Below are 15,461 nucleotides of genomic sequence, written 5' to 3' on the forward strand. Positions count from 1 at the left end.
ATTATGTTAGAGAATTGTATAGTTTGTGCATTTCACAATACTTCGTGTTTGGTCAATTTTAATCTGTTTCCTTTGTATTCAGCTACTCCTCTTTGCTCATGTGGGTCAAATAGCAAAAGGGGAAAGAAAAATATTCTTTACAAATAGGAAAATGTGTCTTTAGAATCACAAATATTGGCTGGGGCCTCAAGGACAGATGTGTTACCTGACACCACTATTAGTTCTTTTTTTCCTCTTTTTAAATGGACTAGATTTGAAGTTGGTATTTTCCATTTAAGATATCTGTATTTTATTTCAAATTTTATTTTATAAACTTGTGGCAAGTAGTCCAGTTCAAGCTAGTTCATCCAAGCCTATTGCCTGTTTATTTTTAGTTCCAAATGACACATCACTCCACTTAATTGCAGTACAAGCTCTTCAAAATTATCATATGTATAAATAGCTTTTAGTTACCTATCTCTTTGCCATCTCTGTTGCAAAATGGGAAAGATAGAAGGTCACCCAGGGTCAAGTCAAGTTTTCTCTCTCAAATGTCAGTAGAAATTTAAGGTGGCACTCACGTCCAGCTGAGCTTGGTTTGATATGAAATTCATAATGGTGTGGTTTGTAGGCAGTTTACACAATGTCCACAATGTGCAAAGTACTTTGAGAAATTATTATTTAGGATTCTATGAAGTGCTATAAAAATGAAAATTGTAGTGCTTTGAACATTTTGTGTACTTTTTAGGGAGTGGAACATTAGTTTGCTTCAACCATGAGAATGAATTATAATCTCTTTCTCTAATGCTTATGTCTTATATTTGACCTTGCAGGTTCCAGCAAGATGTGGGGTGACAGTCCGGGACAGTCTAAAGAAAGCTCTGATGATGAGGGGTCTTATCCCAGAATGCTGTGCTGTTTACAGAATACAAGATGGGTATGGTTTATGTGGGGTATGGGTTTTTTTACGCTATCAGGGTTCTTTCTAGGAGTATACCAGCATGGGCCAATTCCATCCAACATTGTGAAGGTAAAGATCAATCTCACTAAATTCAGAATGAACTATTTAGTTTGTGCTAAGACGGTTTGGGCCAACACAAAATATGGGGTGATAGCCACAAAACTGTGCCTAGAAGAAGGCTATGACATATGAAAAGTTTATGGGAAAATGTTTAACCTCCACCCCTTCTTGGATGCACTTAACAGAATGCAACAGGCTGTTATTCCTGAGGTCTATTTTAGCTGAAAAACTGAGAAAACATCTTATTTTAAACTATGAAGTAGGGTTGTTTTGAATTTTTAACTTTTATTTGATTTTACTTGAACTGGGTTTCAAAGTAAATAGCTCTTAATATGAATTTCCATCCTTAAACTTCTAATTAAAATCCTACCATTCTCCCAAATTAGTAAACCCTCTGAAAGTCTGTTATGGGGACAAATGAGAAAGACAAAGTAGGGGAAGTGATATAAATCTATTCACCTAAATTTGGGTTATTGCTGATTATGTACTCTATGGGCTTGGCTACACTTGCGAGTTAGTGCACATTAAAGCGGCCCCAGGCGCCCTAGCTCACTACCCGTCCACACTGGGAAGGCACGTAGAGCGCTCTGACTCCATGGCTAGAGAGCTCCTGGAACTCCACCGCGGCAAGTGGAATAATGTTTGCTGCGCCTTGGCTATAACCCCTGGGCGTCAGTGTGAACGAGGTGTTGCATTACTGCACTCTGATCGGCCTTCGGAAACGTCCCATAATCCCCTTAAGTCAAGTGGCCACTCTTGTCTTTTTTTTGGAATCACTGCAGGAATGTGGATATGCCTTTCAAAGCTCCGTTTCTGACAGCTGGCTGCTTATCTGCTCTGAGACAAAGCAACCATTGGTGTGGAATGCTGTGTGTGTGTGTGAGAGAGAGAGAGAGAGAGAGGAAGGGGGGTCTGCTGCTGTCTGAACTTACAAGACAGCATGCTCACACGCTCTCATCCCCCCCAAAACCCACTCTCTCTATATACACACAACACACTCCCTGTCACACTCCACCCTACCCCATCCAATTTGAAAAGCACGTTGCAGTCACTTGCATGCTGGGATAGCTGCCCATAATGCACCGCTCTCAATGCCGCTGCAAGTGCTGCAAATGTGGCCACAGCAGTGTGCTTGAAGCTGTCAGTGTGGACAGACTGCAGCGCTTTCCCTACTGCACTCTATGAAGGCTGGTTTAACTCAAAGTGCTCTACATCTGCAAGTGTAGCCATGTACTAAGTATCATATGACTTTAAAAACAAACTTTGTATTTGTGAATAATCTAAGTACTATACCCAGATGTACAGACACTCTTTTCCCAATCTATGTATTATATAATTTTTTTTAACATTCGCTTTAATAACATTTTAAAATTTTTTATTTGGCCAACTTCTGTTGGAGAGAGAGACAAGCTTTCAAGTTACACAGAGCTCTTCCTCAGGTCTGGGAAAGGTACTCAGGGTGTCACAGCTAAATACAAGGTTGAACAGATAGTTTAGTATAAGTAGTTATTCTAAGGGAACATTCAAGGTGAATATGTGCTAACTACTTATGCTAAACTATCTGTTCGACTTTGTATTTAGTTGTGACCTCTGAGTACCTTTCCCAGACCTGAAAAAGAGCTCTCTGTGGCTCGAAAACTTTTCTTTCTCACCAACAGAAGCTGGTCCAGTAGAAGATATTACCTCACCCCCCTTGTCTCTCTAATATCCTGGGACTGACACGGCTACAACAATACTGTATACAACATGGGGACAAATTGTCATACAAACACTCTTTTTCTTTGAATGGATAGAAAAGTATCTGTCAGTTTTGGACTTAAAGGACCAGCCATTCTCTGCATTGTAGATCTTTGCTGAAGCTGGTTTGAAGAAAAGAGTGCATCTCTTTACTCTGCTGTTTGTCCCAGAGTGATGCAATTTATTTTGGGGGTAAACTCAGATTAATTTCTTGCCATTTACATTTCTAACAGTGAAAGACTGGATAGGAAACCTCCCACAATACCACTACCTCTCAATAATAACTTTTCACATCTTTAGCATAATGTTTGCAAGGGCTTGCAGGTTGGTAACCATAAATGACTTGTTTACACTTCAGAGAGAAGAAGCCCATTGGCTGGGACACTGACATTTCCTGGCTCACAGGAGAGGAGTTGCATGTGGAAGTCTTGGAGAATGTGCCACTTACCACACACAATTTTGTATGTACTTTGCATTATGAACTGTCTAAAACGTTCACGAGAGTTAAATCAACTTTTGAACATTTTAAATCAAAATAACTTTGTTTTTGAACAAACATTTTTATCTGTTGTGGGGATGGTTGTTGCATAAGAGGTTTTAATCCAACAGACTCAAATGAACTAAATTTTATTGCAGTTGAGATAATTGACATTAAAATAAACCCAACTTGACTTTCCTTAATATTTTCATATCTTAGTAGGAGACAACCTCCGAAATCTATGTATCTAGGGTTTTTAAATCACCACTGCATTGCAGAGTAGTAATAATAATCCACTATTTTTGTACAGTTGTATCTATAAAATGTGTTCTGTGCTTCCCTGCTGACTCTGCAGCAGCAATTAACTAATGAACCTTATTCCCAGGGCTATGCTGACATCATCAGTGATGCTGGTGCACAAATATGTTTTGACCCGATGAGGTGCTACATGAGTGGAAGCTGTTAAACAGAAGCCCTCTGGATCATTCTAGGTCCATACACAGATCTGGAAATAACATTTACCACAAGGAAAAGGGCAAAATCTAAATGAAAGCTGTTTTATTTTTAGGCTTAGGGTGAATTATATAAACAATGGACCATTAAATGAATGCATAAAAGCTATTCTAAAAATTCTGACAGCATCCTTTAAAACTTTTGGTTGTTACTGGTCAGAAATCTTGCTTGTGTTACTTTTAGACTAGTTGTGCTTTTAAGGTAGGGAACCAAAATAGAACACAACTTTTGTGCCTTGTAGTGTGGCTCTGTAGCTTTTTCTTTTTTACAAATTCAAACATTTCCAGGTTTTACTAAACAAAATTATAAATAAGTTGGGCAGAATTTGATTTTAAAAAAAAATAATAATTTTGATGGATAATATCAATGTTTATTTTTGTGAAAATTTACATTGATAAATATTGAAGTTGTGGGAAATTATGGGAGCTTTCATGAGTGGGGTCGGTCAGACAATAATTATTTAATGGTCATAGATGTTGAGATTCAAAAAGTTAAAGCTTTATGACTGTTAAAACACTTTGTCAACATCACATGTCAAAATATACAAGGTAAATATCCTTAAATCAAACTCTAATGAGTTCTCAAGCAGCATTTTTCTTACTTTGCCTGTCAGTAAATTGAAATAATTATTAATGGAAATATTTTTTCATTGGTTTTATGTGTGTGGTGACACTATCGTTTATTGACATTTACCGATAAAAATCTAAACCCTCCACGTCTAATTATAAACCATTTGAATGTTCCCAATCCTCTGATTTTTGAGCAAGGGGGTTATCTGATAAAGATAAACAAACAAAACCCTCTAAAAGAGGCCTTCTCTCAAATCCACTATTTACAAGGTGTTTTGGGACATTCTGTTTATATATCTTTGAATTGTTTTCTCCTTCAACTCTATATTTTTTAAAATTTTTCTTAGGTTAAATGCCTGCAATAGTCATATCTTTGAAATAGGGGTGCTTCTTTTATAGTTCTGACACAGGAATACTTTTGACTTTGCTTCGTAGTCCTGTGGCCATTGTCTTCACTGCTCATGGAGTGATGCACATTAATTCTGATGGTGGGAATCTTGTAGGCACTTAGAGGCTAAAGATCAAAATGTTCAAACTTGGATGTTAAAAGTTAGCCACTTTAAATCCATATTTAGGCAGCTAAATAAAGCAATCTGATTGCCAAAGGTGCCAAATGCTTCTGCACTCCTACTGAAGTATGGTTATGCGCACCTCTGAAAATCTACCTACTTCTATCTAGATGCTTAGGTATGGATTTAGCTGACTAACTAGGCACCAAATTTTGAAAACTTTGTCCTAAATTCTTCCATTTTTATTACCCAGGATACTTCGTCTAGTGTCTATATTAGTCTGATAAGATGTTGAGAGGATGCCATAATTCTTTAAAGCTAAGATTACTTCAAGTATAAGATCTTTATGTGTTTAAAATAATATTGGTTATTGTATATAAAAGTATATTTCCAAGATCAAAAAACAGAGTTGTAGGTATATCTTCCAGGGCAAGATGACAGTAATATCTTAAAAAGAACAGGAGTACTTGTGGCACCTTAGAGACTAACAAATTTATTAGAGCATAAGCTTTCGTGAGCTACAGCTGACTTCATCGGACGCATAGAATGGAACATATAGTGAGAGATCTATATACCTACAGATAAGTTGGAAGTTACCATACAAACTGTGAGAGGCTAATTAGTTAAGATGAGCTATTATCAGCAGGAGAAAAAAAACTTTTGTAGTGATAATCAAGATGGTCCATTTAGACAGTTGACAAGAAGGTGTGAGGATACTTAACTTACGGAAATAGATTCAATATGTGTAATGACCCAGCCACTCCCAGTCTCTATTCAAATCCAAGTTAATGGTATGTAGTTTGCATATTAATTCAAGTTAGCAGTTTCTCGTTGGAGTCTGTTTTTGGAGCTTTTCTGTTTCAAAATTGCCACCCTTAAATCTTTTACTGAGTGGCCAGAGAGGTTGAAGTGTTCTCCTACCGGCTTTTGAATGTTATGATTCCTGATGTCAGATTTGTGTCCATTTATTCTTTTGCGTAGAGACTGTCCGGTTTGGCCAACGTACATGGCAGAGGGGCATTGCTGGCACATGATGGCATATATCACATTGGTAGATGTGTTGGTGAACGAGCCCCTGATGACGTGGCTAATGTGATTAGGTCCTATGATGGTGTCACTTGAATAAATATGTGGACAGAGTTGGCATCGGGCTTTGTTGCAAGGATAGGTCCTGGGTTAGTGGTTCTGTTGTTTGGTGTGTGGTTGCTGGTGAGTATTTGCTTCAGGTTGGGGGGCTGTGTGTAAGCGAGGACTGGTCTGTCTCCCAAGATTTGTGAGAGTGAGGGATCATTTTTCAGGATAGGTTGTAAATCTTTGATGATACTCTGGAGAGGTTTTAGTTGGGGGCTGAAGGTGACAGCTAGTGGCATTCTGTTATTTTCTTTGTTGGGCCTGTCCTGTAGTAGGTGACTTCTGGGTACTCTTCTGGCTCTGTTGATCTGTTTTTTCACTTCAGCAAGTGGGTATTGTAGTTTTAAGAATGCTTGATCTTGAGATCTTGTAGGTGTTTGTCTCTGTCTGAGGGATTGGAGCAAATGCGGTTGTAACTTAGAGCTTGGCTGTAGACAGTGGATCGTGTGGTGTGTCCTGGATGGAAGCTGGAGGCATGTAAGTAAGTATAGTGGTCAGTAGGTTTCCGATATAGGGTGGTGTTTATGTGACCGTCGGTTATTAGCACAGTAGTGTCCAGGAAATGGACTGCTTGTGTGGATTGATTTAGGCTGAGGTTGATGTTGGGATGGAAATTGTTGAAATCATGGTGAAATTCTTCAAGGGCTTCTTTTCCATGGGTCCAGATGATGAAGATGTCATCAGTGTAGCACAAGTAGAATAGGAGTGTTAGGGGACGAGAGCTAAGGAAGCGTTGTTCTAAGTCAGCCATAAAAATGTTAGCATACTGTGGGGCCATGGAGGTACCCATAGCAGTGCCGCTGACTTGAAGGTATATATTGTCCCCAAATGTGAAATAGTTGTGGATGAAGTGGGCTGTAGCTCACGAAAGCTTATGCTCTAATAAATTTGTTAGTCTCTAAGGTGCCACAAGTACTCCTGTTCTTTTTGCGGATACAGACTAACACGGCTGCTACTCTGAAACCAGTAATATCTTAGTGGAAACATAGAGCCCTGTCATATTACAAAAGTATCTAACTATCTAACTGTTTGTTTTCGACATTACAGGTACGAAAGACGTTCTTCACTTTAGCATTCTGTGACTTTTGTCGAAAGCTGCTTTTCCAGGGATTCCGATGCCAGACTTGCGGTTATAAATTTCACCAGCGCTGTAGTACAGAGGTGCCACTGATGTGTGTTAATTATGACCAGCTTGAGTAAGTAATCAAAACTCCTGTGTTCCTTAATTCAGACTTTTGTTGAGTTTCTTTATGACACAAGAACTAGTTGGCAGATGTAATTGAAAAAGTCAAAAGAAGTGTCTGAGAATATAAAATAGTGAAGCTCTTGTGGTGAGAGTATATAGTTCTTTTTTTCTCAGTGCTGGTTCAGATAACCAGTTCAAGTTTTTTGTTTGTACTGTGAAACTCTTTCTTAGAAGATGAATAGGAGGGCTGAAATCTTGATTCAGCAAAACAAACTTTGTCTTGGTCACATATGTTATTATCCGGTCAAAAAAATTCCTTATCAGGGGAATGATAGTGCCTCACTTAAATGTGTTTAGATGCAGGTGTATTATCTTTGACCAGCTACAGTTAATTTGGTCTCAAATAACATTGGACTTTCTTGATCAATTAGATGAAGTTGACATTTGTTTTACTGCAGGCTTGGTTGAAAAATAAAACCCACTGGTGGTTTTTGTATACCTAGGTAAAATGTACCAAGCAGAATCAAGAAAAGTGCAGAATGTTTCAATATGCATTTGTTCTTGAATTTTTATACTTAATTTGTTCTGTACCAGGACTCCTAACCAAGGTATCTGCTCAATCTGTAGTGATCTTAGTACCGATCAGTTTCAACAGAGCCAAGTAAAACCATTTAAAAAGACTTCCCCATTGGGGAAAGCTTCCAAATGTTTTTCAAAGTTTTACTTCCAGCTTGCATTCATCACGATTCCCCTGGCCACTTCTAGATAATGAACTAAGAGTTGTGGATGCAGTTGTTTTATCCTAGTCATGGCCCCATTTGAAAGTCCCTTTTTAATATTATGCCACCACCTTCCATATAAGGTTAGATCGCAATCTTCTTTTTAAATTACTGTGATTTAACACGAAGGTATAAGTTGCCTGCTTTTACACTGCTTAGAAACTAAGTTTTTTACAATTTCTCGCACTCAGAGTTCAAAATAATTTAGGCAAAAAGGTGTTCAAGGCACTAACTCTTGCTCCCTTGCAGTTAACTAACAACTTGTGAAAATGTACAGGGTAGTCTGCCAGTGCATTCTCTATTCTAAAATTTAGAATTTGATACATTACTTTTTTTCTTCTGTGCATATTATGTTATGAACCTTCTGGGTTTTGCACAAGTTAGGTTTGTTTTTGTTTTGTTTTTGTTCTTGCCTCACAGTTTGCTGTTTGTCTCCAAGTTCTTTGAACACCACCCAATATCGCAGGAGGAGGCCTCCTTAGGAGAGACCACCCAAGCATCTGGATCGTACTCTTCAGTGCCCCCCTCAGATTCTATTGGGTAGGACTTTACTCGTGCTGCTTAATGACTTGACATTTTAGTACTGTTTGCCTTGACGTATTCAGAATACTGCTTCAGAGCCTCTTCGCTAACCTGTGTAATTAGGTCCCCATCCTTCTAATATTCGCACATGTGCTCAACTTTAAGTTCACCAGTAGTACCACTGATTTCAATGGGAACTAGTCACATGCTTAAAGTGAAGCATGTGCATAAATGTTTGCAGGATAGGGACCTTAGTTGTTGTACTTGTTTGCCCATAGTAATGTAGGCCTGGTCTAAACTGGAAAGTTTTTTGATATATCTTTAGTTTTTTTCAGTATAAATTGCTTTGCATCCACACACAAATTCTCTCTTTTTGCTTTATTTTGCATCTTATCCAGCTATAACTAATCTGCTTTGAAGCAACATAACTTTATTTCAGAATGAGTTATAGAAGTGTAAGGTTTGTATGGACACATCTCCATTTCAGATGAACAACACTGCTTCAGGTAGTCTTCCCACTACCATCCCTACCTGCACGTTACTACACGTCTACATTGGCCTGCCTGGTTACTGGTGTTTTGGGGTCCTCTTGACTGGATGTCACCTCTCTGTTTAAACACTGGCATATACCCATAGCCATCTGTTGTGATAAATTCACAGACACCAAATCCTTTCAAGCCATCATGCTCTGTACTTCTGCATGTTCCCATCAGGGAATGCTGTATTGCCTTTCCCTGTGGAGAGAAGAATATGTTTACTTTCATCTGTCCAGTAGTCACCGGAATGCCAAGATCTACCAGCAGCTAGCACAGCAAATGCAGGAGAAGGGGTACTCCTGGGACATGAGGCAGTGCTGTGCCAAAGCAAGCAGCTGATTCAGAATTACTAAAAATGCTAAAGATAAAAACAAGACCTCCCTTAATGCTCCCATCACATGTGTGTGCTATGAAGAGCTGGACTGAATTTTTGCCTTTTGAAAGAGGCCACCACAGAACTCCGGTATATGTCGACATCCGAGCCATGGTCTGTAATAAAACAGACACACCTTCGGAAACTACACAGGCAACGATGGACACCTGACCAGGAGGAATTTCCCCTGGGCAGCCAAGATCTCTTTAACAGAGACTCAGCTTGATACACCCCCAGGGGCCGTGCCAGAGAGCTAGGGTGAGAATGCTGCAGAGGGGATCTCATCTAGTAAGTATTAAGTGCTGTATTACTGTTATCCATCCCATTAGTTCCTGCTTAGGGGGATTTGGAAACCTTTCTTCTGGGTGCTGGATGTGCGACGCCATGTCTAGTGGATGCTGCTACAATGATGGCAGACGTGTCCATCCCTTTGCAGCACCCTTACTCCTTGGCTTACTCAGTTTTTTTTCTGGCCCCCAACAGCATGGAAGCTGGAAATACAAGCTGAAAATACAAATAGTTAAAAGTAGCTTTTCTCCCCAGGCAAAATATTTAATCCTATTCCCATAGACCAAAACATACCACACCACCTCTTCCCTATGCTGCTTGATGTTAAATTTCTCTATCTCTCAACCACCTCTGCCCCCACCCACTACCACCCATGTGGCACCACACAAGGTGGTGGCTAGAGGGCAGAGAGCAAAATGTAAAAACAAATTGCATCCAAGGCAGTTTTAATGTAGGGAAAGAAAAAGGAAGAAGTAGTAGAAAATTCATGTAAGACCACAGTTTAGTCATGGCCTTGAGCTTTTTCATATATGTGAAGGTAAACAAGATAAATTGACCACTAGAGGTTCTTTTAGGCATTTCATATTACATAGACTTGAAGGCATTTGTGGTGGCAGGCATTATAAAAGGCATGTAAGCTTTTCACAAAGCACGCATTTATTGCAGTACATTGCATTGGTAAAGCCAGTACAGGACATGCATCACAGCTGCAAAATTCTCTTTATTTTGTAGTGTGCTTTATGCTGATCAGATGATTTAGAATTAGAAATAAGACTTTTAAGCAAAGATAGTGAGATAGTTTGACATGCACATTACAAGACATTGCTGCCCTCCCAGAGACACTCATGTAGGTAATGCTTCACTCCAGCAAGCTCAGTGACCAATAACAAATAACAATGCTATATATCTTCCTGGTTGTCCTATGCTTTCTGAACATGCTCAGAGTAATACTCATCAACTTAAGGGCAGGCTGCAGGGTTGTACAAAACAATTAGCCTGTCCCATGGGAACACACATGCCTTCCATTCCCCTATCCCCAAACAAGCAAACACACATATACAAAATGTAAGGATAATTTTAATTTAAAGGGTGCTGCTACACCATATTGCAGGGGACCCCACTAGAGGGAAAATAACTTCAAAAAAGTATATATCCAGGCGTACCCCAGGTTGGGATGAACTCAAGGAAGTGGAATTCCAAAATTGAGAAAATTTGGAGAGAAGTAACATTTTGTCATTTTCGGCATGGTGGCTATTCTATTGGTATAGTAACTACTGGTATGGTTTCTCTGTTCTCCTAGCCTGTGGCATGGCACAGCCCACATCGAATGGGGTGTTACCAGTAGCTGAGTTCCTGGCAATCCTCTGAGGGAAGAGAGAGAAGACAAAGAAGATATTTGGTGACCTCGTGAATGAGTCCCAGCAGAGGGCAAAAAACCCTCGGGAACGGAGCGAAAGATTTGTGCTGCAGGACAGGAATGAGAGAAAGGACAACAGGGCATATGCTGAGGAGCTGTCAAGAGATCACATGGACTGACTGACCAGAGAAAGGGACATGCAGGAAAGAATGTTGGACATGATGCAGAAGGAGACAAGTTTGCTGGAGAACAATATTACGCTGTATTCATGTGTAACTCTCTAACCTAATCCTGTGCTGCCGCCTATTAAGATCACAGTGTACTGGGAGCCCCCTTTCATTCCCCAACTGCAAGAGAGAGACAGTTCCCTCACCATTCAACCCCCAAGACAAGGAGAGAACACGAACGATCCCCACCTACACGTTTTTGAGTCCCTATCTTAATAAACGTATATTCACTCTATACCTTGGTTACTTCTGTACTATTTTAATGCTTTTTAAGTTTGCTCTTTCTTGTTATGTGTTAAATCAGTAGTTTTGTTGACCATTGCACGTGTATCAATGACATTTTTAAGCCAGCTCTTCCTACCCATATGCATTCCTAATAAAATTAATTCACAAACTGTATATATTACATTGTATTCATTTCATTCAGTACATTACATGTATTTTCCTTACTTGCACCGTGTTCTCAAATAGCACATTGCACCTGTGACCTAGTTCCCTGGACCACAGGAACATCTGGTTGAGGTGTCCTTTCCGGCTGTTCATAATGTTCCAAAAGTCTCTCTACTGCCAATTTAACCACACCAAACTCATTAGCTACTGACTGGTACAATTGGAGTTGGTGACCTTCCATATGGCGGTAGCTACATACTTCTCCATGTTAAGGGGAGACTCTCATTGTGGTCCAGCATTGCAACTCCAGGTTGAGTTCTGCACAGATTTCTAGGAAAGTGCCCTTTTTCATCCTGAAAGTTTGCAGCACTGTCCCACCCCACCAGTGACTGGCTGGGGCCACAAGAAATGCTGCACCGAGTAAAGCCTGTCCCAGAAAATGTCATGAAGAAATAGCTGCAGAAGTAGCTGTTCATTCTCCAGTAGTATCTGCACACCATTGTTTGTGGTATCCATTTTATCCACGTGGAGGGAGAAGGGGTCAAGTCTGGCTTAAGGGGAGGGGGGCGTCTTGCCCTCAGCAGTGGGAGGCCCTGGGCAAGTCAGCCCTGCACTCATCCCACAGCAGCAGTTCTTGCCTTATAGGGTCTGAGCTTGGCTCCCTACTCTGGGTGATGCGACCGTGTGCCTAAAATGGGTTTTTTTCATTTTCTTTTATACATTATTTGTTTTATTTCGTGTTATTTCATATTTGTGAAAAACACAGGGGCGATCTTCCATCTCCTTCAAAGCCGCCTGCTTAATTGCCAATACATCTGGAGTGTTCTGTTTGTGTTAATTAGGGTTGCCAACTTACTTCTAAAAACCAGACCCCCTGAGGCCCTCCCCCCCCCCCTTCTTCCTCATTGTTTGGTCCTGTCCACCTCCCTCTGTTCCAGGGCTTGGATGGGAGTTTCAGCCTGATGCAGAGCCTGCTGCTTGCCTGCCCACAAGATGCAGGTACGAGGTGGCCCGGCTGGACAGGGGCTGGCAAGCAGGTTGATGACCTGGTGCCTCTGCCCAGCTCCCCCTCCACAGTAACAGGACTTTTGGAGTCTGGTCAGTACATTTGACCAGATGCTGCCAGGTCCCCTTTTCAACCAGAAAACCAGACACTTGGCAACCCTAATAACAGTCAGGAGCAAGGTGGTCAGCATCCTGGCTGGTTGTAGTTTGAAAATTTGTTTGAAACTTTGAAAAAATGGTGCTGGCTAGTAAAAAAAAAAAAACAGGCATATTATGAGATACAGTAAAAGGAATCATGGGAGTTTGACCCAAGTCCCAGAATTCCAGTAGGTATCTCACAATCTACCATGACAAATAACTTACAATGCATTGAGCCTCACACCAGAAAATTGTACCCTGAGATACCAGCCCAGAAAACGGTGCTTATTTTGAAAAATCATAGTTCTGTGTGGATGCTGTTTCTCACAGGCGAAGTGGGCTAAGCCACTTTAGACAAAGCAATGTTGGATACACTCTTTCACTTTTATTATATCTGTATAACTATAGTGAGGGAAAAACTATGTCAAAAAACCTTTCCTGGATAGACAAAGCCTTAAGCACATGAAGTCACGTTGGTGGGTGTAAGGAAACAGACAATTCATATTAAGACTTGAATCCCTTTGGTATTTGTACGGGGAATAGACTTTTAAAAGACAATTATATATTTTTTAAAATGTTTCCGGCATCTAGATCTTTTGAGAACATTGTGTGAGGAGCGGGGGGAGTTGTTCTGTAATATCTGTGAAATATTAGTTGTCATTTGCAGGTCTCCACAGTGGAAGACTGGAATATATGTATATGGGCCTGGAAAGACACTGTGCTGAATAATGTGGCAAACCTCCCAGTATGCCCAGAAAGAACTCTCTTCTCATATAGCCTGGAAACTGGGTGTTAACCATAGCCACAAACATCAGAGAAGCAGCAGACTTCCAGAATTTGGCACGTAAAGTACTGCCATCTTTTATGAGTCCTGGAAGTGCATCACAGCACCAGTTTGCTGCATCTGTGCCACTGTAAACAGCGCTTCTCATAAGAACATAAGAATGGCCCTACTGGGTCAGACCAAAGGTCCATCTAGCCCAGTATCCTGTCTTCTGACAGTGGTCAGTGCCAGGTGCCCCAGAGGGAATGAACAGAACAGGTAATCATCAAGTGATCCATCCCCTGTCTCTCATTCCCAGCTTCTGGCAAACAGAGGATAGGGACACCATTCCTGCCCATCCTGGCTAATAGCCGTTGATGGACCTATCCTCCATGAATTTATCTAGTTCTTTTTTGAACTCTGTTATGGTCTTGGTCTTCACAACATCCTCTGGCAAGGAGTTCCACAGGTTGACTGTGCGTTGTGTGAAGAAATACTTCCTTTTATTTGTTCTCTGATTTAGGCTACTGCTCCTTGGATTTTGTTAGCAGTTCTCCTCTCTCTCCCACCTGCTGCTGCTTCTCTCCTCCCCTTCCTATCAGCAGTATGTACCCATATTGGAGGTTGGGGTTTAGAGCTGCAGCTGAACCCCACACACACATAAGGTCACATCCCAAAGGACAATGGACTATCCCTTCTTCTTCAAGTAGTGTCTCTATGGGTGCTGTACTGTAGGTGTGCTCTCATCCCTGCGCTACTGATCAGAGAACTTTGGTAGCAGTGTGCATTAGGCCCGCACATGTGCTGTTCCCCATTATGCTCTGCCACAAGGCTAACCAGCGCTGCACGGGTGAACCCCCCTCAGTTCCTTCTCAACTGCCCCGGCTAGAGATGGAGCCATTAGCAGACCGTTCATTGGATCGTTATCTCTATTAGAATTCAAATAATTAATCCCATTCTTAGTTGTAGAGTTCCTCTAGTTTTTTTTCTTTTCTCTAAGAAAAGAAAAGAAACCTTTTGTCCCTTTGTCTGGGGACTTCCCCGGTTCAGGGTATGCCCAATTCCCTGGGGTTTAAGAGGCACCTCTTGTGCAAAGAGACCATCCCAGTAGCAGATAGACATTCCCGTTGCCTCGAGGAAAGCCACATTTCCCAAAAGTGTGGTCTCTGCCAACAATTAAAGTCCAAATCTCAGAAAGACTGAGAACTGAGACTAAAACTCCTCATGGAGGCAGCCCTCCAGCCTTCCGCGGACCTGTGCCAGGATTCACCCATGTAGCGTGAATCTTCCACACAGCCCTCGACATCTAAGGACTCTGAGTAAAAGAAAACAGCCGTGGACCCCTCACGTAAGGTTTCAAAAAAGCGAGCCATGGGAACCCAGAGTGAGTCTCGGGTTAGCAGAAAATGATCTCTGTCACGTTTGGTATCATCGGTACCAGCTGCACTGAGGCCATCTGGACATGGTACTCCTAGCTCATGAGGGTCTGGTGCAGCAAATACTGTTGATGCACCTGAGGGGCATAGGCACCGAAGCAACAATAGTGACAAAGAAAGGTAAGGACAGCGACCGTACCACCTCCGGGAAAATGCTGCTGGTATGGGCATTACTATTGGCACCGTCAATGACATGCCATCCGGCCTCAGAGCACTCGGAGCCCAGATTGCCAACTGCCTCCGTGCCATGGACTCAGCACTGACAACCATCGTTGGTACCAAGAATCACAGCACCATAAGAGTACAGACACTTAGAGGACCTCACGGATATCTGAGGTACCAGAACCTCCCCTGCTTGGTAACCAGGGCCCCAGTACTGAGTTTACTTTGAACATGGGAGTCTCCACCAGTACCATGTCATGCACTTTCATTCTCTAGTGGAGAATCGGATAGCGAGGAGAACCACGCTCCTTATAGTGTCCGTTACCAACCTTGGCCCCCTCACTCATACCCTTCATCTGCTC

General features: G+C 41.3%; 1 protein-coding gene across 3 annotated transcripts in view; it reads left to right on the forward strand.

Annotated features, from left to right (window-relative positions):
* BRAF (B-Raf proto-oncogene, serine/threonine kinase) overlaps positions 1-15,461 on the forward strand; it is a 119,304-nt gene that overhangs the window by 60,936 nt on the left and 42,907 nt on the right. For all 3 annotated transcript variants that reach the window (XR_012156060.2, XM_073322392.2, XM_073322400.2), the window contains exons 4-7: positions 813-916; positions 3,096-3,198; positions 6,985-7,133; positions 8,323-8,442. Coding sequence is in view for 2 of the 3 variants with exons in the window: in XM_073322392.2 (XP_073178493.1) it covers positions 813-916; positions 3,096-3,198; positions 6,985-7,133; positions 8,323-8,442 (476 nt within the window). In the remaining variant the exon portion in view is untranslated. The remainder of the gene's footprint in view (positions 1-812; positions 917-3,095; positions 3,199-6,984; positions 7,134-8,322; positions 8,443-15,461) is intronic.

Source organism: Lepidochelys kempii, chromosome 1 (assembly GCF_965140285.1).
Source record: "Lepidochelys kempii isolate rLepKem1 chromosome 1, rLepKem1.hap1, whole genome shotgun sequence".
Classification (NCBI taxonomy): Eukaryota; Metazoa; Chordata; order Testudines; family Cheloniidae; genus Lepidochelys; species Lepidochelys kempii.